Here is a 27,676-nt window from a genome sequence, read left to right as displayed (position 1 = left end):
AGTGTTCCATGACCTGTTGCTATGGCAGCAGGCAGAAGTCATGTTGGGGGAAGGGTTCATTTAGAAAAGGGTTGAAAATGACAACCAATAAAAAAGTGTGATTCCATTTGAAAAAATGTGGGAAGGAATGTGATTTGGAGTTAACATGTATATGTGTGAAAAAAGAGAGGGAAACTGTGCCATTAACTGGTTCTGCTGAGAGGAGAGAGGTGTTCAGCTCAGAGATTCTGGTCTGATAAACTGCTGTGTGACTGCCACATTTCTTTCACAACTAACTAATTTTAAAGGTGAGTTATGAGTTTGAGAGGGGGTGTTTGTGGTTAATTTAGATATAAAAAAAGAATTGTGATTATTTGTTTAAAGTTGTGATTTACATTTTGTGTTTTGAGAGATATTTAACTGTCTTGAATATGTAAAATATTATGGAGTATGTTTTCACCATAAGTTAAGGTGTACTGGTAACAATGAGGAATAATATTTTGTGCCTACTATCAAACCATGAGTTTGTGTGCAGAGAGGAATTGTTGACAGAGATTTAATTTGTGTTGCTGTTGAAAAGTAAGACTTGCACCTGAAAGAAAAGGAAAGCTTCTTTTTAACTGTGATGGTTAGGATTTAGCAGAAATCACTTTGAAAGAAATGAGAGGCAAATGCCAACACATTTGAAATTAGCATGGTAGATTTTCGTTCTACATTAAAAGTTGTGAATTACATTTTATGTTGTGGAAGATATGTATCTGTCTTGAACATGTTAGATATTTTGGAGTATGTCTTCCCCAGAATCAAAGGTGTGCTGAAACTATGCACTGTTACATACATCCCAGCAGTCTTCATGCATTTCTCTTGCACCAGACAAAAAACAGTCTCTGTGTGCTGTTTCAGATAGCACTGTGTAACGCAAACACATTCAACGTCACCAAGGCACATTTCCTTTGCTCTAGTGTAGTCACTCACCCAGATTGCACATGCTCATGGTATGAAGTAGCTGTTAGGACATGTGCTCTTTTCTGCCTCTGTGATCTACAAGGAAAATGTGTCAGGCTGTAACAGTAATTATCACTTGCTCTACCACAGTAGTAAATGTGCTTTGAAATTGCCAATCAAATTCTGTTTTCTGCTTAGAAGCACACCATGAGGCTGTGTGCGCACAGGAATTGTGGCCAGAGATGTAATTTGTGTTGCAGTTGTTCTGTAAAACATGCACTTGCAGGAAAGGGACAGCTTGTTTTCTTCAAATGTGGTAGTTAGCAGTCAGCAGAAATCACTAAATCGCAAATGAGAGGCAAAAGCTAAAACATTTGAAACCAACAGGGTAGATTTTCCTTTCAAAATAGCAAAGGCACAGGTAGTTGCCATATGTTCAAAACTGAAAATAACCCTTAGCACACATGCACTGTTACATACATCCCAGCAGTCTTCATGCAGTTTTGGAAGTCTCTTTGCTCATCTGTCTTGCACCAGACAATACACAGTCTCCAGAAACACACTCTTGGCACACACGCAGCAGCTTCTCCAACACTCCCATGTGTAGTACTCAGCTCTGTGTGCTGTTTCAGATAGCACTGTGTAACGCAAACACATTCAACGTCACCAAGGCTCATTTCCTTTGCTCTAGTGTAGTCACTCACCCAGATTGCACATGCTCATGGTATGAAGTAGCTGTTAAGACATGTGCTCTTTTCTGCCTCTGTGATCTACAAGGAAAATGTGTCAGGCTGTAACAGTAATTATCACTTGCTCTACCACAGTAGTAAATGTGCTTTGAAATTGCAAATCAAATTCTGTTTTCTGCTTAGAAGCACACCATGAGGCTGTGTGCGCACAGGAATTGTGGCCAGAGATGTAATTTGTGTTGCAGTTGTTCTGTAAAACATGCACTTGACAATACACAGTCTCCAGAAACACACTCTTGGCACACACGCAGCAGCATCTCCAACACTCCCATGCGTAGTACTCAGCTCTGTGTGATGTTTCAGATAGCAGTGTGTAACGCAAACACATAAAAACATCATCAAGGCTTCATTTTCTTTGCTCTAGTCTAATCACTCACCCTGTAACACATGGTCATGGTCTCAAGGAGCTGTTAGGACATGTGCCGTTTTCTGCCTCTATAAATGATAAGGAAAATGTGTCAGGCTGTAACAGTAATTTGGTACTATCCAGGAACACTGTTTTGTGCCTAAAAACACAGCATGAGTCTGTGTGCATACAGGAATTGTGGGCAGAGATTTAATTTGTGAAGTTGTTGTTCTGAAAGAATTGCAGTCCCAGGAAAGGGGCAGCCTGTGTTCTGTGCCTAAAATGACGGCATGAGTCTGTGTGCGCACAGGAATTGTGGGCAGAGATTTAATTTATGAAGTTGTTGTTCAGTAAGAATTGCAGTCCCAGGAAAGGGGCAGCCTGTGTTCTGTGCCTAAAATGACGGCATGAGTCTGTGTGCGCACAGGAATTGTGGGCAGAGATTTAATTTGTGAAGTTGTTGTTCAGTAAGAATTGCAGTCCCAGGAAAGGGGCAGCCTGTTTTCTTTACTCAAATTATCCCTTAGCACACATGCACTGTTACATACATCCCTGCAGTCTTCATGCAGTTCTGGAAGTCTCCTAGCTCATCTCTCTTGCACCAGAGAATACACAGTCTCCAGAAACACACTCTTGGCACACACGCAGCAGCTTATCCAACACTCCCATGCGTAGTACTCAGCTCTGTGTGATGTTTCAGATAGAAGTGTGTAATGCAAACACATACAAACATCATCAAGGCCTCATTTTCTTTGCTCTAGTCTAATCACTCACCCAGGTTGCACATGCTCATGGTATGAAGTAGCTGTTAGGAAATGTGCTCTTTTCTGTCTCTGTTAACTATAAGGAAAATGTATCAGGCTGTAACAGCAATTATCACTTGCTCTACCACAGTAGTAAATGTGCATTTAAATTGCCAATCAAATATTGTTTTCTGCCTAGAATCACACCATGAGGCTGTGTGCGCACAGGAATTGTGGGCAGAGATTTAAAGTGTGTTGCAGTTGTTCTGAAAGACTTGCACTTGGAGGAAAGGGGCAGCTTGTTTTTTTCAACTGTGGTGGTTAGCACTTTGCACAAATCGGTAAATCACAAATGAGAGGCAAATGGTAAAACATTTGAAATTAATGAAAAGCTTAAAAAATATTTTAATGAATTATAATTACAAAAAGGAATTTTTTTTAAGTTTCTTGCAGGTATTGCTGAGCAACAGTGAAAAAATAAAAAAATGCCTTTAAGGACAAGAAAGAGGACAGAAAAGCAACAACAAGTATATCTGGACAAAACTGGGAAAAAAATATAGGAGGAAAAGCTTGTGATGGAAAAAAGAAAAACTCTACTGGTAAGAAAACTAAAGTTTTCTTTAAAAATATCTTCAAAAAAACAGAAAATGGCAAAAATAAATGTAAAACAAACAGTGTTTTATGTACAAAGCAACAACAGAGTCAACAGCAAAAAACAAAAGCTAATGTACAATCAGAAGTAAGTAAAACTGATTTAACACGAAAATTTGATTTTAAAAACATTCGTCGAAAAATGTTTCAGAGAAGAGTGATGTTAAATTTGCTAAAGGATGTGAAAAAATATAAGAAAAAATCAAAATTTATTAAGAATTTTTTTTTTATAGAAAATATTGTAAGTAAGGCTTTGGAAATAAAAAGAAAACTTTTTATTCTAATTTTGAATAGGATGCGTAGATTAGATAAATTAGTCAATGCAATGAAGTCACAAAGCAAAAGGAAAAGAGAAGTGAAAAAAAGTAACCTTTGTAAAGTGTTCTTGGGAGAATGGAAGCACAGTTCAAGTACTGAACCATTTTTTAATGAAGAGAGTTATCTTCAAAGTAATAGTTTGTTGCATGCAGTTGACACCAATGGTAGAGCATATGAAGTTAAGGATGGTTGTGTGATGGAAAAAGAGAAAATGGTCCCAAGAAATGAGGAAGAAGTAATGGCTGCTGAGGCTATAGGGAGACGTCCAAAAGCCCCAGTGTACACTTGGAACTGTAGTAGTATTTGTACTGTGCGTCAGGAATCTATTGATAAATTACGTGACTTTCTAAGAGAATATAGTAAAACAGAAGATGAAGGTGCTTCAAACACTAGATCCATGCAGAGTGAGAGAGAATACTGGTTTGCAAGGACATTCTCTGGCTTGTCTATCTAGAAAAGTGTGTAAAAGTGTTTTTCATCATTTTAGGATGCTGGCTGTTCATCATACTGAAATCAGAAAGTTTGTGAGAACATTGTATTTTGCTAAAAGTCCAGCAGTAAAGTTAAATGAGTTAAATAATGCTCTGTTCCGTGGATCTGTATCAGATGTAGTGAAGGTTACCGATGAGATTCAGTTTTGTTACTTTGGTCCAGAACAAGAAAGTGCAGAAAAGGACACAGTTAATGAGGAAAATGAGGAACAAAATGTAGAACTCATTATTACTAAAAATTTTGAGGATGAATGACAAAATTTACTATCATCTCTAATGAAAGACCAAATATTACTTGTATTTGTTGCCGCAGAAGCCATTATAAAATTCAAACAAGGAATGTTGATCTGTATAAAAAAAAGTGAAAATGAAGATAATTATAAGTGGAAGGATTTTGCAACATATATATTTCTGGAAAATTGTTTTGAATTGGGTGAAGATCAGCGTATTTGTAAATACTGTTATAATAAGTTAGAAGAAAATAGAATGCCGACCAGAGCTGTACATAATAATTTAGAATTGGATGCTATTCCTGCCGAACTTTCTGATTTAAATACATATGAGTCTATATTCATTCAATGTGTTCATCCGTTCCAGACCATAGTACGTATGGAGCCCAAAACTGGTAAATTACCTCCTTCAGATTTACTGAGAGGTTTAAAAGGAAGAGTGGTGTATTTGCCATTGGATTTGAAAAAAAATATGGAAACTATTGATGCAGATACTTTGGAAACTGAACCATTAGTTATTCTGGTTAATGGTGTACCTACAAAGAATAAGAAGATTTGGCAGGAGCTGGTAGATGTACGGAAAGTACAAAGAGCAAATTTATATTTGAAAAGGAATAATAAATGGTATGAATCAATTTATATAGATGAAGAAGAAGAAGATTTACAAGAAGACACAGAAACAACAACTGGACAAATTGAAAAAGTAGACAAGTCAAAAGAAGAAGAAATTTATGAACATTTTAGCATACATCCTCTTCATTCAAAAGAAGTTATGGGAGACACTATTGATCTGTTTCAGATGAAGAAAGCAAAAGGAACTCCCGTGAGTGTATGGGAGAAGAGCTTGGAAGCTCGATGTTTTCCTCAGCTGTTTCCTACAGGAAAAGGTGGACGATACGATGAACGCCCAGAACAGATTCCAGCTTCTGAGTATCGGACTACAAGACTATATGCTGAAGATTCAAGATTTCGTCAAAGTATTCCTTATTTGTTTCATCTTTTATTTGAAAGCGACTTGTCTGCATTATCTTATGCAGCAAATCACATTTTAAAAAGTGGAGTACATCTACATAATGTGTCTGCTAAGGATTTTATGGAGAAAGTGCAGCACCGAGATGATCATTTGGAAACACAATTGATCAATCTGATGGCTTTTCAGCGTGGGACAAATGAATATTGGTACCGACGCCATGGAGAATAAAAATGTATGTTACGGAATTTAGGAACTCCTACATGGTTCGTAACCCTAAGCTGTGCCGAGTATGCTTGGGATGATTTATTGGATTTTCTACGAGAGGCAAATTCAAACATTAAAAACATTGAATACAAGAGAGCAGGAGAACTGTGCTCATTGGATCCGGTTAATGTTTGCAGATATTTCAATCATAGATTTGAGGCTATGATGTCCTTCATCTGCAATAAAAAAAATCCACCTCTTGGAGAAGTAGTTGATTTCTTTTGGAGAAAAGAGTACCAAGCAAGAGGTGCTCCTCATATTCATATGCTGTTGTGGATCAAGGATTCCCCAAAATTTGGAACAGATTCTGATGAAGCAGTGTTATCTTTCATTGAAGAATATGCAACATGTGCTATACCTAAAAGCACAGAAGAGAAAAAGTTAAAAGAGCAAGTTTTACGTTTCCAAAGTCATCGGTGTGGAAAATACTGTCGACGGAAGTACAAGACCAAAGATAAATTCTACACAAAGTGTCGATTTGGATTTCCTAGACCTGTTCTTTCAAAAGGAAGAGTCAACAGTTTTATGTCAGCTGTGCGACATACTATAACAAGAAAATCTCCCAAAAATACATACAACCTAAGAAGAAAAGAAGAGTCAAAATTTATAAATGACTACAACCCAGTCATTTTAATCATGTGGAATGCTAACATGGATATTCAGTATGTGGCAGACAATTCTATTGCTGTTGCTCGGTATGTCACATCTTACATCACTAAATCTGAGAAAACAGAATTGAAGGAAATGTGGGAAGAGATTTCTCACGAGAAGCTGTACAGTTTCAGTTTAAAGATGTTATCGCATCGAGAAATTGGATCCTACGAATGCTCAGATAGGTTATCATCTGCAAGTCTTTACTCGAAATCCAGAAGAATAATTTGGGTCAGTTTAGGCCTTGCAGGAATGCGAAATCGGGTACTGAAATCTGTTGGAGAAATTGAATATTTGGCCGAGAATGACCCAGAAAGTACAGATATTTTGAAAACAAACATGTTGGACACATATTACCCAAAAAGAAGTCATCATCTTGAGAACATGTGTCTCTATGAAGTGCTGCAGAACTACATTTTTTCACGGAAAGCCACAGAAGACATCAACAATGGAAAATATAAAGTCATTGGTGAGGAAGGATGTTTGGTGAAGCAAACAAAAGGAAGTTTGATAAATCACAGGAAGCTGAGTTGCGACACTACTGACAAAAAGGAATTTTACTACTTGGCTCTTTTACAGCTGTTTAAACCATGGCGTTCAGAGGACGAACTACTGGGAGAATTTCAAAGCTATGAAGATTCTTTTAATGCTAGCAAAGACAGCATAGAATGCAGTACTTTCACAACTTATGTCCAAATGTTAAATGAAGAAAATGAACAGGAAGCAAAAATTGCAGCTGAAGTAGCTAGAGACAGTTCTCAAGACAGCCAAAGTTCTGGAACACTTAGTCAAGATCCCCTAGGACAACCAATCGTAGAAAATGAAGCTGCAGTAGCCATGACTGAAGTAGAAACGGCTATGAATCGAGCACAGGAAGATTCAATAGACTTACTAAATCTGGAACAACAACTGAATGAAGAACAAAAACAAATTTATGAAGAAGTCACCAAAAAAATTGATCATGGATTACTACATGAAAAAAAACAGTGCTCATGCACATCATTTGAACCAATCAGGATGTATGTGAGTGGACAAGCTGGAACTGGTAAAAGTTTCTTAATAAAAGTCATCAGAAGCTACCTACAGCAAAAAACAGCTTCAAATTTGTCTTGTGTGGTAACTGCTCCAACTGGGTTAGCAGCCTATAACATAAAAGGAATTACCTTACATCGCTTGCTAATGTTACCAGTGGAGCATGAGAACAAAATAGAATACCACAAGCTAACTGGAGAAGCATGCTTCGAAGTTTCAAGAGTGTTGAAGAAGATGCAAGTTCTCATTATTGATGAGGTGAGCATGGTATCAAACTTAATGCTTGCCTTTGTGCATTTAAGAATGCAACAAATTCTTAAGAGAGACTATGACGTGTTATTTGGAGGTAAACACGTCATAGTTTTTGGAGATCTTTTACAGCTCACTCCAGTTAAAGGACAACCCGTGTTTAATACTGTCACTCATGAAGACACGAAGAAGTCATTAGGAAGCATTGGTAATGCGAATATTTGGTCGTTCTTTGAGTACAAAGAACTCACTACCAATATGAGACAAGCAAACGATGAAGATTATGCAAGTATTCTGAAAGATATCAGAATTGGACTACTCACAGAAGTTGGCAAAAAAGCATTACAGAGTAGGATGCTACATAATTTATTTCCAAATGAAGAAATAGTTGCAGAAAAAATATACAAGAACATTGCTGAAAAAAATACTGTAATCTGCTTAATGCCAACACTACGTGAGTGCTCAATATTCAATGAGGAACTTTTGAAATTGGAAAAGGAAGAGATTAAGAAAATGGAAGAAGAGGACAAAATTCAGCATGAAAGAATTACTATTACATTAACAGGCAAACTGAAAAATAAATTGGATTCACTAGAGAAGAACATTTCCAAAACAGCTGGATTAGAAAAAAAATCTATATGTTTGCATGAATTGTCGAGTGATTTTAAGGAGAAATTTGGATGTAGAAAAAGGTTTAGTGAATGGAGCTATGGGAAGAGTTGTGGGTTTTATAAATTACCAAAAAAAAGTTGGAATTGAATGTTTAAAATTTGATCAGATAGAAGAAGTTAAAGACATTTGTCGTTGTTCAGTTCGTTTCATGCTTGTGAAAGACTTATATGTGCGTAGAAAGCAGTTTCCATTTTCTCTAGCATATGCTGTAACTATTCACAAGTCTCAAGGATTGACTGGAGATAGTGCTTTTGTAAACATTGGTTCTACTGTGTTCAAAGAAGGTATGGCATATGTTGCTCTGTCACGAGTAAAAACATTATCTGGTTTATTTATGATAGACTTTGATGACTCAAAAGTTAGTGCTGATACAAACTGTGTAAAGGAGTATAATAGATTAAGAAGAACATATGCTCCTCCTTTAGGTCAGTATCCTGTGATTGAAAAACATGTTGTTTCTCGGAAAAGGAGAATTGAAAATATCTGTAATGTGGATGAACAGAACAAAAAAAAAAAAGGACAGTGATGTGATAGCAAGGAAAAAGAAAAAGGACAGTGTTGAAGAGGTTGTTGGTTGCCATTTTGAAAATAGCTCTGGTGTCAACTGCTATGCAAATGTAGTGCTGAATGTTGTATTTTATCTTGAAAAGTTGCAAGAACAGATAATAGTAAATCATGGAAAAAGATTGTGTTCTCTGCTGAGTCTCCTTTATGAGAAGCTAAGTAATGATAAAACTAAAATAGAAAGTGCTTCTGATGTTAGAAATCTTTTAGATGTATGTTCTGGATCTACACAGTTTAAAGAAAATGTCCAGCAAGATGCACAGGAATTCTTAATATATATACTGAGCATACTTGAAGATGAAGGAGTAGAAGTAGAAAACTTATTTGGTGTCTCTTACAAATGGGAACATTGCTGTGAAAACTGTATGAACACATGCAGTAGTAATGTTGATTCAGAAAGGTTCATATTTTTACCATTACCACAAAGTAAATCAGTGGCTTTTAGTAAATTAGTTAAAGATGCCAATCACAACATGGAATGTTCTGAATGTAAATCTGACATGTTTTCCACGTTATTTTTACAGAAATATGGTCAGTATGTAATTTTAATGATGCAACGTTGTAGAGCTGATGGTTCAAAATTGGATACTTTAAGAAAGAAGTTTATAGGACAACAATTATCAATTTCTGGAAAAACTTTTGTTACAGTTGCAATAATTTTTCATGAAGGACCTACTGTAACTTCTGGACATTACACACTTTATCTTAAATGTGAAAAAGGCTGGACACTGTGTAATGATTCCCAATTGATTTTCAAACAATGTTTGCCTTATGATTTACCCAATTCTTACTTAATTTTTCTGAAACCTAAATTTTGAAAACTAAAAACTGCATCTGAAGAAAGCATTTTTTGTAATTTTAAAGAATTATAATTGAAGATATCACTTAAAAAGGATTTTGAAATTACTATTTGGCCTAAAGGAAAAGTAATAAAAACAATTGTGGACTCCTTTGACAGAAATTATTTTGGCATGTGTGCTTTTGCGACAAGGTTTAAAGACGGTTTATCTAGAAAATTTTTATTCATCTAGAAAAGTATTTGTAATATATATGTAATATTTCTAACAAGGTATATTTTAGTGAGGATAGTTTTGGGGCTTTTTTTAAACAATCTTTCAGATTGTTTTTTTTTTGCCCGCTGTTAAATGATGAATACAATTGTTTTCACTATTTTAAGTGAAATTTAAAAAATTCTGAAAACAGCAAATTGCTTTGTAAAATATGTAAAAACATGTAATGCTTTTTAAAATGTATGATTGAATATTAATACTTTTTTCTTTTTTTGCAGAACTAGAAAGAAAAATTAAAAAATGAAATTCTGTTCCCTTGCAAATTACTAAAAAAAATTTTTTCCCCAAAAAGTTATTTTTTAAAAAAAAAATAAGTGAAAAATATTGGTATTTCTCAATCCTCCCTTTTCATGCTTCCATTGCTGTTAAATGATGAATACAATTGTTTTCACTATTTTAAGTGAAATTTAAAATATTCTGAAAACAGCAAATTGCTTTGTAAAATATGTAAAAACATGTAATGCTTTTTAAAATGTATGATTGAATATTAATACTTTTTTCTTTTTTTGCAGAACTAGAAAGAAAAATTAAAAAATGAAATTCTGTTCCCTTGCAAATTACTAAAAAAAATTTTTTCCCAAAAAAGTTATTTTTTAAAAAAAAAATAAGTGAAAAATATTGGTATTTCTCAATCCTCCCTTTTCATGCTTCCATTGCTGTTAAATGATGAATACAATTGTTTTCACTATTTTAAGTGAAATTTAAAATATTCTGAAAACAGCAAATTGCTTTGTAAAATATGTAAAAACATGTAATGCTTTTTAAAATGTATGATTGAATATTAATACTTTTTTCTTTTTTTGCAGAACTAGAAAGAAAAATTAAAAAATGAAATTCTGTTCCCTTGCAAATTACTAAAAAAAAATTTTTCCCAAAAAAGTTATTTTTTAAAAAAAAAATAAGTGAAAAATATTGGTATTTCTCAATCCTCCCTTTTCATGCTTCCATTTCTTCACCTCTCTTTGTACATTAAATTAAAAAAAATAATAATACATTTTTAAAAAACATCCGCAAAAAAACAAAAAAAAAAAAATCCCCCAAAAATTTTTGGGGGTTTAGTTTTTAAGTGGCTCTTAAAAGAGCCCTTGAGTTAATGTAGGGAAACAGGAAGAGAAAAACGAAAAAAAAGAAAAAACATCTATGGCCTACTGCACTCATGCGCATCAAATTTTCTCTGAATGAGATCAAGACTGGTCTCACCCACAGAAATAAGTCGACCGCAATTAGTGCAGCGTGTGGACAACCTCGCCAAACAAGGTGGTCCAACAAGAGGTGTGGAAGAAGGCGAAGGCACCATCGCAGAAGAAGTGCTCGTCTGAGCTGCCGAAGATGTGCTCGGCTGAGCTGCTGCAGATGTCGTCGGCTGAGCAGGTGGAGGGTTTGCTCCAGAAGCTCGACGAAAAGTCACTGGATGCATTGCCTCAACATGCCTCATCATAGTATGAATACTAAAAGAATACTTCTTGTTAGCATTCCCACGTGATAAGACTTTTTGACACAATGTACAAGTAACTTTCGGTGCATTCACCTTTTTTTGTCCCTCTGGGAAAGTAAAAAACTGCCATATAAAGCTGTCTTTCTGCTTTCTGTTCCTCTGTCTCTTAAGAGTGTCCTGGTCACTGTCTGAAGATGGTTGCTGTTCAGCCATTGTCTCTCAACAACAGAATAGCTCCTTCTCCAAGGGAATCAGAACTAATAATGAGGGGAGTAGGTGTGGTTTGGGAAGAATCTGGAACTGAAAGTACTTCAAACCAATCAAAAGTGATGATTCTTGATCACATGACTTGCCATGAGGGGATTGGGTGTGGTGTTGAAACAATCAGAAACTGAAAGTAATGATAACCAATTAGAAGTGTTGTTTTATTAAGCATATAACCCGAGGTGCGCGCACTGAGCAAGCTCTGAGCGCGCACCTTGTGATTACGCATGCGCGAACGCGTAGGAGCGCATGTGCATACGTCATATGCGCGTACGTAACGCGCATACGTTGCACACGCGCGCGTAATTTAAGCGTATGCGTAAGTGAACCGCGTGGAGCGCGTACGATGCACGCACGCATGCATACGTACACATACGTATGTACGCATGCGTACTGGGTGCGCGCTCCCAGCGTGCACTAAAACGTATGTATGCGTACGTAAATAACGTACGACGGAATTCATAAAAAACTTACGAAAACGTACTAGGTGCGCGCTCTGAGCGCGCACCCCAAGAATTTATATAAAAAAAAAAGTGGAGAAAAATTAATTGCAAAAATTAAATAAACTGTTCAACTTTATCCTAATTGAAAGTTAAAAAAAAAGAGCCAAAACAAATAAAAGGATACAGATAATATATAAATGAATACATAGGAATTAAAAAAAAAAAAAAAATATATATATATATATATAATTTAATCATTCAAAAATTAGCATTTAAAAAACCATACAAATTCACTGAAAAAACCATAGGTTTCACACACGTTATAGTTAGGAATTAGCATTTACAAAACCTTGCAAATTCACTGAAAAAACCATAGGTTTCACACACGTTATAGTTAGCTGGACATTTCTCTCGTAAAAAACCATTGAAATTCCCCCGTTATAGTTAGTACAGCTAACTATAACTTGCGCGACCGCAATCCACTGCTGATGACGTCACATATTACATCACTCATGACATGGTCAGTGACATCACTCATGACATCACTGATGGCATCTCAAATGACATCACTGATGATGTCCCTGTTGAAGACATCAATGTGATAAATTACCACATCTTCTCACACTCTTATAAAACCTTTGATATACCAACTGAAAATTACACAGTTCCATTCTCAAATCCATAAATAATGCAATACTAATAACTGCATACCCAAAAAATAACTTTTAGGTCTTCATTCACCTCCACACACTCACCTGTACAGTCACTCATAGTTACATTCAGTCCATAAAAAAGTATCATATGAATTTATACATACATCTATATAGACACTCACACACTAACAATCATCCATAGAGGTACTCTCACACCTAGTCATTCATACAAATAATCACACTGCCATTTACTCATTTATGCAGTTATACACACTCAAGTTCACTAACTCACAAAAATAGTATCATAATCTTATGCTCAATTAGAATCATTGACACAAGCACACATTCATCCATACAGTCACTGTCACAATCACACACTCTCACATCTAGCCACTTATATACTCTTACACACATATATAATGCCTTTTACATATTTAGTTAGTCACAAATGTGTACCACTGAGATATACATTCAAACCATAACACAGCCATACATACACTCACTCAACCATACAGTCCTTCAGAGATGCACTTTTAATAACATCCAGTCATAGAATCACACACTCACTCATCTATGCACACTCACACACACTTTACCCACACAAACACGCAGGAACTCATACAGATACTGAGACAAGCAACCAATAACCCATATAGACACTTATATAGCTATTCACAAAACCATGCCACCACTTATACACCAACACACAGACACATACAAAACATTTATACAGTTTATGCACTAGTCTGAAGTAAGATGCAGTTAAAGGACTCACTTGTCGAGTCAGTTACACAACACAGAAAATCATCCCTTTACACACTTGTACACCCACTCATTCTTTAACAGGCCTTTCCCTATATATATAAATTTTTTTGCAAATTAAACGTTCACTGGATGACCACATCAGTGACGTCATCAGTGATGTCATTTGAGATGTCATCAGTGATGTCATGAGTGATGTCACTGACCATGTCATGAGTGATGTAATATGTGACGTCATCAGCAGTGGATTGCGGTCGCGCAAGTTATAGTTAGCTGTACTAACTATAACGGGGGAATTTCAATGGTTTTTTACGAGAGAAATGTCCAGCTAACTATAACGTGTGTGAAACCTATGGTTTTTTCAGTGAATTTGCAAGGTTTTTTAAATGCTAATTCCTAACTATATTGTGTGTGAAACCTATGGTTTTTTCAGTGAATATATATATATATATATTCACTGACAAAACCATAGGTTTCATGCACGTTATAGTTAGGAATTGGCATTTAAAAAACCTTTGAAATTCACTGAAAAAACCAAAGGTTTCAGGGGCGTTATAGTTAGGAATTGGCATTTAAAAAACCTTAGAAATTCACTTAAAAAACCATAGGTTTCAGGGGTGTTATAGTTAGCTGGACATTTCCCTTGTACAAAATCCTAGAAATTCCCCTGTTATAGTTAGTTCAGCTAACTATAACTCGCGCCCCCGCAATGCACTGCTGATGACGTCACATATTACATCACTCATGACATGGTCAGTGACATCACTGATGACATCTCAAATGACATCACTGATGACGTCATCCAGTGACCGTGTGTTTCTGTAAAGTTTAAATATGTTTTGTATATTTATAGTGAAAGGCCTGTGGAAGAATGAGTGGCTGTACAAGTGGGTGAATGGATGATTTTCCTAGGTGCGTAACTGACTCTATAAGTGAGTCATTAAATGTATCTTACTGCAGACTAGTGACTAAACTGTGTGAATGTCTGTATGTGTCTGTCTGTTGGTGTATAAGTGGCTGCATGGTTTTGTGAATAGCTATATGAGTGTCTATATGGGTTATTGATTGGTTTTCTGAGTATCTGTATGGGTGCCTGAGTGTTTGTGTGGGTAGGGTGTGTGTGACTCTGTGCATAGATGCGTGAGTGGGTGATTCTATGGGTGCATGGTTTTAAGAGTGCATCTGTGATGAACTGTATGGTTGAGTGAGTGTATGTATAGGTGTGTTAGGGATTGAATGTATATCTCAGTGGTACATGTGTGACTAACTACATATGTGAAAGGCTGTATATATGCAGCTAAGAGTATATAAGTGGGTATATGTGAGAGTGTGTGATTGTGAGAGTGGCTGTATGGATGAGTGTGTGCTTGTATCAATGATTGTATAAGAGCGTAAGAATGTGGTACTATTTTTATGAGTAAGTGAACTTGAGTGTGTATAACAGCATAGGTGAGCAAATGGGAGTGTGATTAATTATTTGCATGACTGACTAGGTGTGAGAGTACCTCTATGGATGATTGGTGGTGTGTGAGTGTCTATGTAGGTGTATAAATGCATATGATAGTCTTGTACGGAGTGACTGTAAGTATGAGTGACTGTACAGGTGAGTGAGTGGAGGTGTATGTAGACCTAAGAGTTAATGAGTGGGTATGTAGTTATTGGTATTGGAGTATCTATGGTTTTGAGCATGTACGTCTGAAATTTTGAGTTGGTATATCATCGGTTAAATTAGGGTGTGAGAAGATGCAGTAATTTATCACATGGATGATGTCATCAGTGATGTCATCAGTGATGTCATTTGAGATGTCATCAGTGATGTCATCAGTGATGTCACTGACCATGTCATGAGTGATGTAATATGTGACATCATCAGCAGTGCATTGCGGGGGCGCGAGTTATAGTTAGCTGAACTAACTACAACAGGGGAATTTCTAGGGTTTTGTACGAGGGAAATGTCCAGCTAACTATAACCCCCCTGAAACCTATGGTTTTGTCAGTGAATTTCTAAGGTTTTTTAAATGCCAATTCCTAACTATAACGCCGCTGAAACCTTTGGTTTTTTCAGTGAATATATATATATATAAAACCAACTGGCTATAAAGGTTATATTAGGGTGTGAGAAGATGCATCAAATTATCTCGTGGATAATGTCATCAGTGATGTCACTGAGCATGTTATGAGTGATTTAATATGTGACGTCATCAGCAGTGCATTGCGGGGGCGCGAGTTATAGTTAGCTCTACTAACTATAACAGCTGAATTTCTCTGGTTTTATACGAGTGAAATATCCAACTAACTATAACGTCCCTGAAACCTATGTTTTATTCAGTGAATTTCTAAGGTTTTTTAAATGCTAATTTCTAACTATAACATCCCTAAAACCTATGTTTTTTTCAGTGAATATATACATATAACACATTCTTGAACTTTTTAGAAACACTCAGTCACTGGATGATGTCATCAGGGATGTCATGAGTGATGTCATGAGTGATGTCATCAGTGATGTCACTGACCATGTCATGAGTGATGTAACGTCATCAGCAGTGCATTGCGGGGCGCGAGTTATAGTTAGCTCTACTAACTATAACGGCCGAAATTCTCTGGTTTTATACGAGTGAAATGTCCAACTAACTATAACGTCCCTAAAACCTGTGTTTTTTTTCAGTGAATTTCTAAGGTTTCGGAAATGCTGATTTCTAATACAAACGTCCATGAAAGCAATGGTTTTTTCAGTGCATATATATATATATATATATATATACTGCTACAACTCTCCTTCTCACATTCACCATCCACTGGAGAAAGACAGCACTCGCGGGGGGCCGTTCCCAAAGTTTATTCACTGGAAACTGACACGTTTACAAACAGACGCGTTTCGATAACAACCTTCATCTATGTTTACCGAAGCGCCCGCACGCCACGACTCAATGTATTGCGCTCGAACGGCTGTACGAGCGAGAGATCAGAAAGTGGTGGGAAGGGACCTCACTACAAAATTACATTGAGGTCAACAGAGTACCCAGAGGTCTGAGGATATACACGGTACCGGCCTATGAGTCCCCGGATCCCCTACTATTAGATGAGTGGGCGGAACATACCGCTGAGTCATGCAGAGGATGCTACAGATTTTGGTCAAATTCGCATGGAGTTACCGGAATAAGGCACTGCGAGACATTGAGGCTTTGGAAGAAACATTAAAGAAGGAGGAAGACCAAACCAAGATCAGTGAATATAAGGAGCAAATGAAGAAACGTCTAAAAAGCTATGAAGAGGAAATTAAAGCGCGGAAACAGAGTAAATTTGACCGCGACGAAAACGACTATGCGCAGGGAAGAGTCTTGACTTTCGCCAGGAAGTTCGACAAACCAAGAAATGAACTTATGAGTAACACTAAAAGACCAACACAGGTAGAGGCGGAAGTACCAGTGACATCAGAATCGGAAGTTACCGAAAATGAATCTTCAGAGGAAGAGAACAGACCAACCTCAGGATCTGGTCCAGCGCATACTCCTTTTCGGGAGGAATTCAAATTAATCCGCCAGTCGTGGCAGAGGGGAGGCAGAGGCAAGCCCCCGGAGCAAATGGGAAGAGGAAGACCAGGAGGGGACAAGGGGGTCGGAAGAGGCAACCTATCCCCACCAGCAACGCGGAGCAGGACAGCGTACACCAGAAGAGCCTTCAACAGGAGACGGTGAAAAAGGAAGCGAACCTTACCATCATCAATCTAACGACCAAGAAATTGACTAAAACTGAAGAGTCAGTCCTCGAATTAGGCCTTACATTTTGTCCTCAAAAGAACATGGAATTTACGCAGACACGCACTGATCTTTTTAAATTTACGCGTAAATTGAAATTGCACAAGTATTTTAAAACTAAACCGCAAGTTACGAGACCTAAACACCAAGCCAGTGCGACACCGGTTTTGGATAAACTTGCAAGGCGGGACCTCAATGCCATCATGGTTCTGGAGGAACTGAGAACAGAAGCGGAAGATGGAACTTTAACGTCTTTGAGGCAATCGCAACAGCTGGCAATTACAGGAATAAAACAATATGGGGGACTCACTACATTTAAACCGGTGTCACAATTTCTACCACAAATGGCACCTGATGCAATTGAAGTTTTTTCGGAAGCTGTAACAAAGGACCTGACACAGCTCCGACGGAAACAGAAATTTAAAAAGGACATATCAAAGAAAAGCAATTTTTCTTTCAAACAACAAAAGGCCCTAGAAGATCTGAGCAAGGACAGAGAATTAGTATGCAAACCTTCGGACAAGGGGGGTAACATAGTCTTACAGACTAAAGTTAACTATGACAAGGAAGCGTTGCGTCAACTTTCCAATGGGCAGACGTATACTGCCATCGGAATCAACGAATATCATGTCAGTATGGAGGACTATCACTCTCTCGTCACTCAGTGGCATAATAAAGGATTACTGACGATGGATGAATTTCTATTCCTCAGAAGGCTGAATCCCACTATCCTGACTTTTTATCACCTGCCAAAGGTACACAAAAACAAAGTGACACCGCCAGGGAGACCGATTGTGGCATCCCAAGGCAGTCTTACAGAAAATATGTCCATTTATGTTGACTCTTTTCTTTTGCCCCATGTCAAGACCTTGAAATCATATATTAGAGACACCAAAGATCTGCCGGGGCATATTGCTTCTTTACAATGGAAGGAAGAGTACAAATTAATGGTACTAGACATCACAAGTCTATACACCTCGATTGCGCATTGTGATGGATTGGTGGCAATGGAATATTTTCTCAAGAAACGTCCTCTCAAGTACCTGGAACACAATGACCTGATAGTAGACTTTGCCAGATTCTGTCTTACCAATAACATCTTTTTGTTTCATACACAAATGTATAGACAGATCTCGGGAATGGCCATGGGTACCTGCTTCGCCCCCAGCTACGCAAACTTGTTCGTAGGCTGGTGGGAGGAGCAGGTAGCCTGGGGTAATTCTAACACACAGTGGACAGAACAGGTTGTCGTGTGGTACCGTTACATTGATGACTTGTTCATCGTGTGGAACGGTTCACTCGACACTGCCAGAGACTACATAGAGGTCCTGAACAACAATGAAGTGAATCTTGAATTTACTGGTGAGATAGACGCTGTCTCTGTAAATTATCTGAATGTCAACATCTATGTAGAAGGAGGACAGCTCAAAACAAAACTTTTCCGTAAAGAGACAGCGGGAAATTCTGTCCTGCATGCCTCGAGTAGTCATCCTACTAATCTGGTCAGGAGTATCCCCTATGGGGAATTGCTCCGGATAAAAAGGAACAGTTCAGATGATAAAGAGTTTCAAGAGGCAGCCAACAACAGCATTAGACGTTTCGAAGCACGAGGCTATAGTAGAGGGGCTCTTGAAGAGGCTTTTGAGAAGGTGAAGATCATCAAAAGGGCGGATTTGCTAAAAAGTAAAAAAACACAGAATTTGGGTGACGTCACCAATGGTGGTAAATTTAGACTCATAACCACCTTCTCCAGGGATGCGGGGGACCTTAAAAGGATTATGCGTAAGAACTGGCACATTTTGCAGACTGATAGCATAATAGGGACAGATCTTCCATCCCACCCCCTTGTCACATTCAGGAAAGCCAGGTCCATCAAAAATGACTTAGTGTGCAGTTATTTGAGGGATGCCCCTAGATCACCTTTTGGGGCATTAGGAGGGTTTTTCCCGTGTGGCAAATGCAAAGCCTGCAAAGGGAGTAAAAGAGTGCTTAGTTATGAAATCCCCATTATGAGGATCAGTAGGAACATCAGGAAGTTCTTAACATGCACCACTCCATATACAGTCTACTGCCTTGTATGTCCATGTGGCTTGCGCTACGTGGGCAGTACTATTCATCCTACGAAGATCAGGATTCTAGAACATATGCGGGCGATCAGTAAAGGAGATGAGACCTACCCCGTAGCACGTCATTTTGACAAAACTCATAATCGTAATCGAGATGAGTTGAGCTACTTTTGTTTGGACCATGTACCGTTGAATCCCAGAGGGGGTGACAGGATACTCAAACTCCGGAGATTGGAGTCACGGTACATTATCGATCTTCAAACTAAAACACCGTGGGGTCTCAATAGTAGTGAAGAGTTAGCTGTCCATCTAGGGGAGTGCAGTTCTATCTTCTTTCCTTCCCCTCTCTTCACTCTCCTGTTCATAGCCCGATGACACTGCTTTCTGCTGTTGTATATAGATCTGTATATATGTATATATGTATATATGTAGAGATTGCATTGAATCTGATCCTGAGTAGAGGCCTCTATACCCTTTCTTGGTTTATTATTGCTTCCTTTAGATTCACTGTTCAAAGTATTTCGAGATGTATAGACTTAGCAATTGCTCACCCACTCCGTATTTTTACATATTGTTTTATGTTATTGAATATAAAATGTACAGAGAACTTAGTAGCAGGCAGCCCTAGCCATGATGGATTTTTGTCAGAGAGTTCCTCCAGGTTTATGCCCATCCAGGGCTTTAATAACGTGCATTGATTAATTTTTCAATCATTGTATTAAGCAGATCTGTGCACATTTGTGCTTGCATACAACCTTGTCATGTTGGTATTTTAGACATTCCAAGATGGCGCAGACATTGGGGAGGTAATGTTTGGGATTACGGGATTGACGTTTGTCCCTCATTGATGTTGATGAGTTGCAAGGGGATTTAAAAATCATGGCGGGCGGGCGCTTCGGTAAACATAGATGAAGGTTGTTACCGAAACGCGTCTGTTTGTAAACGTGTCAGTTTCCAGTGAATAAACTTTGGGAACGGCCCCCCGCGAGTGCTGTCTTTCTCCAGTGGATGGTGAATGTGAGAAGGAGAGTTGTAGCAGTATTTGAATGCGGGTACACCCCCGCACTAAGAAGCACCCGCCTGCGAGTGCACCTGACTGGTGTGTCGAAGCAGTAATATATATATATATATATATAATCAGATTACCCACCTTATGAATAACTAAAGGTAAGAAACATTATTGTCTCCACCTACATGAAGAATGAGAGTGAACTCTTGAAGGACCAAGCACAATCTCTTCCTTATGGAATATAGTTGGAGGTAGATTTGATGTTTTATGTATGTTGTTGTATATGCATAGGAACAGTAAACTCACCCCTGCACATAAACACTTTTTACTGATCCAGTGCACCACAAACCATTGCATTTCGTGATCCTCAGCATATCTGATGCAGCAACATTATTTCTGTAAACTAAAATGTTTTACATGGGTGTTGCAGGTGGTACCACTGAAACTTTCAAGCAGGTTTAATGTTTAGGTGATCTGGTGAGGTTTTGGGAAATCTAGAAGTGCAGGGAGATGGTTGTTGTAGCTTCTTTTGATAAAATTAGTGTTGATTTCCCTAGAGCTTGAAGAGAATGGAACTGGTGACCTGTACTCAATATTTCCTGTGACACTGATCATAATTTTTCTTTGGGAGGACAGGAAGTACCGCGAGGACAAAGAGCAGCGTCTGAAGAAGTGGACCCACATCCCAAGTGATAATATCCTCCCACTGGACACTCATGCAGCCAGCCCAATCAGCCTGAAGGTAGGCAGTTGCAGAAGTGTAAGTAAGGTGGCCAATGACAAGACAAAGCCATAGAGCTTGCGAACAGCTTGTGTAAGGCAGTAACCTCAGTCAAACATGGGAAGCAAGGATGTGTGCAACCAGCCATGGAAGTTGTACCCTGGTGAAAAACCAGAGGGGCAAACCTTTCGGGCTGGATTACACTTTAACCTGTGTGAGTGACATAGTGTTTAGAAGGCAATAGTGGCCAATTGAGTTGGAATCCTTGGCATTAGGGCAGGAGCTAACGGGAGGATGTACAGGGTGAATAGGTATTCCTACATGTAGAATCTCAGAAACCACATATCCTTGTGCATTACAATGGAGAGCCTTCTCCCTCTCACAACCTCCAGGTGTTGCTTAGTGGAAAGGAAATCAGGCACAAGGTAAGAGGGAGGATCCCGAATCAATAAGATACAACAGCACTTGTACTCCTGGCAAAAGACAGAGCTTGGAGATGTTCACAGTGTATCATAGTGGTCAAGGTCAGATGAGTAGCACTCCCAAAGTCACAAGCCCTGAGCCATGTAAAGCTTGGGGCCTATTTCGAAGAAGATCTATGATGGCAACAGAAGTGAGGAGAAAAAGGTTCCTGATCCAAAGGAAAGGGAAATGGAAAGCACTGTACAGTGATAGGGAACAGATACGGTATACGGACTAGACAATACCACCATGCATAAGCATTAAATCAAAGTTAAGAGTCCTCACCCCGACAGGACACTATCTCCACCCCAATTCCTGACCTGAAAGGGTCAAGTGGCTGGAGAGAACCAGGAGGGACCCCAGAAACGAACTGATAAGAACTAGTTAGAAATTGGGTTTCTGGTTGGCAGCGGTATGCATCTTGTCCAAGTAGGAACCACAATCCTAGTCAGGGTAAGTCAGATACACACCACAAATGAAATTGTGCTACCCTCTGGTAGCTTGGCACAGAGAAGTCAGGTTTAACTTAAGAGGCAATGTATAAAGTATTTGTGTGACACTTTAAACAGTAACACAGTGAAAACACCACAAAAAGATTTCACCCAAGTTTAGAAAAATAGATTATGATTTTATAAATAAAACAAGACCAAAACGACAAAATCCAATAAGTAGGAGTCCAGATATGAATCTTTACAGATTTAATGCACAAAGCACTTAGAAGCAATATGAGCGTAAAGAGTTAATTGGTCGTACTGTACTGTGCAAAAGTCAAGGGTTCAGGCCAACCGCAATGGAGCACAGGTCGGATACATGACCCACGCAGGCCCTGCTGAACAAAAATACTTTAATCCTGGTCACAAACAACAAGATGCCGGGTGCAACCGAGCGATGCATTGGTGTCGATGATCCCGCGGTCGAGGAGATGTGTTGGTTTCCAACAAGCAACAATGGCAATGCTCTGGTTCCGAGATGAAGCACCGCTTCCATGATGTGTTGAGTCTGAGTCAGCTATTCCAGGTTTCTCCACACAGTTAAAAACATGCATCGATCATCTTTCTGTGGTGGCAGTGGCTCTGATTCAGCAATTCCAATGTGCTGGTTCCCAGTACAATGCGCCAGTACTGTTCCCCCAAAAGCAGCAATGCTTTGATTCTGCATGCGAGCAGAGAGGATGCCTCGGTTCCACTGGAGCAAGCATCTGGGTCCCCTTCCAATGAACCAGCCACAGGAGCAGAAGGGAAGACTTTGATGTCCCTGAGTCTTCTAAGAACAGGAAGCTAGTCAGCTAGCCCTTGGAGTCACTCTGGGTCATGTGACGAAGATCCAGTCAGAGACAGCAGCAGGCAGCAGCGCAGCACAGCACGGCAGCAGTCTTCCAGAGTAGCAGTCCAGCAGAGTGGCAGTCCTTAGCACAGCAGTTCTTCTTCTTGGCAAGTTGGCTTTAGTTCTAGAAGTGTACTGAGCTGGTAGGGTCGAAGGTCCAGTACTTATACCCAGTTGTGCCTTTGAAGTGGGGGTGACTTCAAAGAGGGATTTTGAAGTGCACAGAAGTCCTTCCTCCCAGCTATGGCTCCAGACTCACTACAGGGAGGTATGCAGCCCTCTGTGTTGGGACAGGACACTGCCCATTCGGGTGTAAGTGAGGCTGTGCTCAGTTCCGTCGCCCCATCAAGAAGTGCAATTTTTAAAGTTGTAATAATAAATACAACTTAGCCATTAAAAAGGATTTAATATTACAAGTCCATAGTTACCAAACTTGACAGATCAACACCTTTCCAATTTGGGAATTACACTTATTAGATGTAACAAGGAACCTACAGGGTTAACCTACTAGAAAAGTAGGCCCTGCAGTAGTGAAAACGTGAATATTGGTGTTTTACACTACCAGGACATGCAAAACTTAAAAGTACATGTTCTACCTTTTAGTTACACAGCACCCTACCCTATGGGCTACCCAGGGCCTAACATAGGGGTGACTTATATGTAATAAAAGGGAAGTGTAAGACATGGCGAGGGGTTCTAAATGCAAAGTCGACATGGCAGTGTATACTGTATACACAGGCTTAGCCGTGGAAGGCCTGAGACACGTGTAAAGGGCTACTTAAGTGGGTTGTAAAATCACTGCTGCAGGCCCACTAGTAGCTTTTAGTTTACAGGCCCTGGGTCATGACAAATGGCATACATTCAAAAAGCTGTTTTTATCAGTGTTCAGAAAGAAAAAGACATCTAGGACAGACTACACTGAGAATCCATAGGAAATTACCTTGAATGAGGAACATTCTCCAATGATAATTTCTCCAAAGATTATTTATGTTGAAAAGATGTTCATGGGTTTGCGTAAGCAGGATATAATTATTCAACGACTTTAATGAAGATACCTACCATGCAGATCTAGGACTACATGTATGTAACCTTTCCTTTTTGGGCACTCCCACAAAAGTGAAAAAATGTGCTCCTCCCCCTGCAGTTTCTCAAAGATGCCTCCGACTTTGCCTTACCAAGTGTTTTAAGCAGTGTTCTGCTGTAACATACTCTGTAGGAATTTTAATTGCACTAGTACGTAACTGGCTTTCATGGCCACTTCTCTGGGGAATAGTAATGCATCCCCCAATCATCCACATTGTCCCCAATATTGGTGTGCCATTTGTTCTTCATTTAAGTAAGGCTGTTTGCATGCTGATCATAATTGTGATGTATGTTATTCCCCATCAAATTTGAATATGATCATTCCCCTTAACACTCTGGAAGAGAAGTTAATTCAATCTTTTGCTGGATTCAAACTCCAATCATTTCCAGGGTAGGAAAGGATCGAATAGCAGTTTGTGAATGCCAACAAACTCATGAGTTTCTGGGTGTTCACAAACTTATGAAGCAAACCACTCCTCGGTCTGCCTACTCTCCATACGTAGTATGGGGTATACCATTGAGTAATTCTAAATAGTTGTGGTGGAGAATCATACAGTAATAAAACCATCGTATCCTTTTGCTGATAGTTGTCAGGCATAAATTAAGGTACAGCTATAAACAGCTTTAAGAATCAGGAAGTTCGAGATGAGCACTTGACAACACAGGCAGCAGTCATGGATGGAAATATGAGAATGGTGAATTGTAATTTTATTTTTGTATTTCTTTAGATTGAAGAGGAAAAGAGAAGAGACTCGACTCAGAGGCTCCGCCAAGCAAAATATGACAAAAAGGTAACACAATCTGAATTTCCCTGCTTGAAGGACAATCGTGCAGTTATGGGTAGGAAATAAATCCAAAGAGAAAACTGAACTTTATACATCGGTAAACTAACCATAACCAGATCAGCAAACTAACCATAACTTGCACCTTCGTCATTCACTGCTTATAACCTAAAATCACATATTACACAACTCATGACATGGTAAATTATATCATTGATGACACCATGGATCACATTTAAATTACATAATTGGTGACATCACTGATGATATCATTGATAGCATCATCCATGATACAACTGGTAACATTAGTTGTGATTTTTCTAATCATGTGAATGACAAATGTAGGTGTTTATATGATATGTAGTATGAGTAAAAGCTATTTTTGTAACATATTGCTTCAGCTCTACTGTGACAGTTTACTTAAAAAAATCAATGAAAAGATTTGTATTGGTTCATACAATATCCATAGCAGCTAGGGCAAAGATAAGCACCTCCATATCTGCCCCAAATTAGTGAGTAGGTGGACAACCTGAACAGCACAAACTGCTAAAGGTGCTGCTGCTGAAGCAGAAAGCACAATCAGCCTCATGCATCAACCCAAAATCCAGTCGGTAAAATACCGAATCGGTAATAGCTCCCGGTATTAAGTAAAAAATACCCAATCCCAATGCATCAACCCAAAAGCAGAAATCGCTATTTAAGGAATCCTTAAATAGCGATTCTTTAAATAGGGATTCCTTAAATACCGATTCCTTAAATAGCGATTGCATTTAAGGAATCCCAAAGTGAGATTTCTTAAATGCAATGCATCAAAGTTAAAAAATTAGCGATTTCGCTAATAGGGGGAGCAAATTACCATGAAGATGAACTGCATGGTAATTTGCAAAAACTTTGAAAAATGCACTTTTGTGCATTTTTCAAAGTTTCATGTTGCGCACACACATGCCCTTAGAGCATGTGTGTGTGCAACATATGTGCACATATCATTTTCAGGGGTGCAACAGGGTGTCCTTTTGACACCCTGGCACCCTTGAAAGTGCTCCCGCTATTAACGATTCGGTAATACCGAATCGCTAATACAGACTGGCTTTACATTCATTCCTATGGGCCTCCAAGCCCATAGGAATTAATGGGTAGGTATTCCTTATTACCGATTCGGTATTACCGATTCGGTAATAAGGAATATTAAGGAATCGCTATTTGAATAGCGATTCCTACATGCATAGCCTTTTGCTATTCCTTATTAGCGATTCCTTATTTTTCGCTAATAAGGAATCGCAAATGGCATTGTTGATGCATAGGCCCCAATGAAAATAAATAAGGAGGTATTTAAGAAATCTATCATATAAAATGGTTACACTTTAACATTTGCAGCTTGATTCTTTACGTCTACTTTATTCAATGGGTTTCTTTTAAAAGCAATACAGCCACAGCAAACTCATTTCATTCCAAGACATTCTTCAGAATTGTAAGCAGGGTCGGACTGGCCGTAGCGGGCATCAGGCGTTTACCCGGGAGTCTGGAAGGGTGTGGGCCAGTTTTGCTGCAGTGGGGACGGGTTTGTTACTGGGGGTTGGTTTTGCAGCGGTTCTGCAATATTGCCCCCTAGTAACATAAGCAGCAGTGCTTTACACTTGCACGCCCCAACCCCCTCACCCACCCGCCCCCAAGGGGCTGGTCTAACAAATTCGCCAGGGCTGCTTTAGGTACCTAGTCCGGCCCTGTATATAAGTAATATGATACATATATATTTAAAATTACAAAAGAATACATAAAATTACAACAATATGAAATGTATTGTTGTTGCGAAACACAGCGAGACAAATTATAGTCTCACAATAACTCACAAAAAAGAAAAGAATAGCCAAAAGAAATTACAAGCTAAACGATATTATGTTGAAATATATAAGGCAAAAGTCATAATGTCACAGCAGTCCAAAAAAAAGAGAAAAGACTAAAGCATTACATGTATTAAAAAGTTTCTTTGTACAGCCACAGTGGATCCATATATCAATGGCATCATTTATCATTGTAAGGATGGAACTTACCTATATGGTTATGACTTTTTTCGCAATGTGTGCATCAGTAATGTTTTTCAAACAGGGCCTTTTATCTTGTTCCCTTTTTTGGGATTAACTATGGATATTGCTTTGCAGGTTGCATCACAGTACTGCCATTAGGCGTTTAAAACAAATGAAATTATGTTGAATATATTTACATGGTGCATTTTGTTGTTTAAAGTTGCATATGTAAGCTGAGGTTTGTATATATGTTTCATCAATAGGGTTTTTCTTTATCATTTGCATATTTGGTGAAACTATTTATGAATATTGCATTATTGTGAGCTGTATCCACATGCTGATAATCAGAAACGCAGGTAATGTCCACATACCATTAACCACAAATATTTTGATCATCTCAACATGGCACTTATGTCGACCAGGGTGGGTCATTGCTTGAGCCTGTGTTTTGGTAAATCGCACTAATTACAAATGACATGTTTGTGCGTTAACATTCAATCATGTTTTTGTGGCCATACTGACCTTCATTTTGGATAGAGACTCGCGCATTTTTGAACAGTTCTTGATAGATTGACACTAACACTTTAGAAACACAGGTACAGCCCATATACTAATAATTGAGACCTCTTTTGACCATTCCAATATGGCATCCATACCCATTTGGGTAGGTTGCTGATTGAGTCTTTTTGAACTGTATTACTTGTAAACAACGTGCACATGCACGTACATTTGATCATGTTTTTAGTTGCTCTCATTAGCAACTTATACTCTGTTTCTATATTATTATGTTAGAGACATTTTTTGATTGCACCAAAATAGCAGCTATGATTATTGTAGTATAACTTTAATATGACCAGGCACATATTTGTTTGCGTAATATATCGGAGTGTGGTTAGATATAGGGGGACTTCAAAATGGTATTGATTTTTAAGATATCACCAATATGGCGACACGTTTGCTGTGGCCAGAT

At 38.5% G+C, this 27,676-nt stretch overlaps 1 protein-coding gene across 1 annotated transcript in view; it reads left to right on the top strand.

The window, feature by feature from the left end:
• LOC146833580 (guanylyl cyclase C-like) overlaps positions 1-27,676 on the top strand; it is a 619,755-nt gene that overhangs the window by 295,729 nt on the left and 296,350 nt on the right. The window contains exons 12-13 of the mRNA XM_085601439.1: positions 20,951-21,056; positions 24,632-24,694. Of these exons, the coding sequence (XP_085457565.1) occupies positions 20,951-21,056; positions 24,632-24,694 (169 nt within the window). The remainder of the gene's footprint in view (positions 1-20,950; positions 21,057-24,631; positions 24,695-27,676) is intronic.

The sequence above is a fragment of the Triturus cristatus genome, chromosome 4_2, assembly GCF_964204655.1.
Source record: "Triturus cristatus chromosome 4_2, aTriCri1.1, whole genome shotgun sequence".
Lineage (NCBI taxonomy): Eukaryota > Metazoa > Chordata > Amphibia > Caudata > Salamandridae > Triturus > Triturus cristatus.
This window is presented reverse-complemented; position numbering and strand designations above follow the sequence as displayed.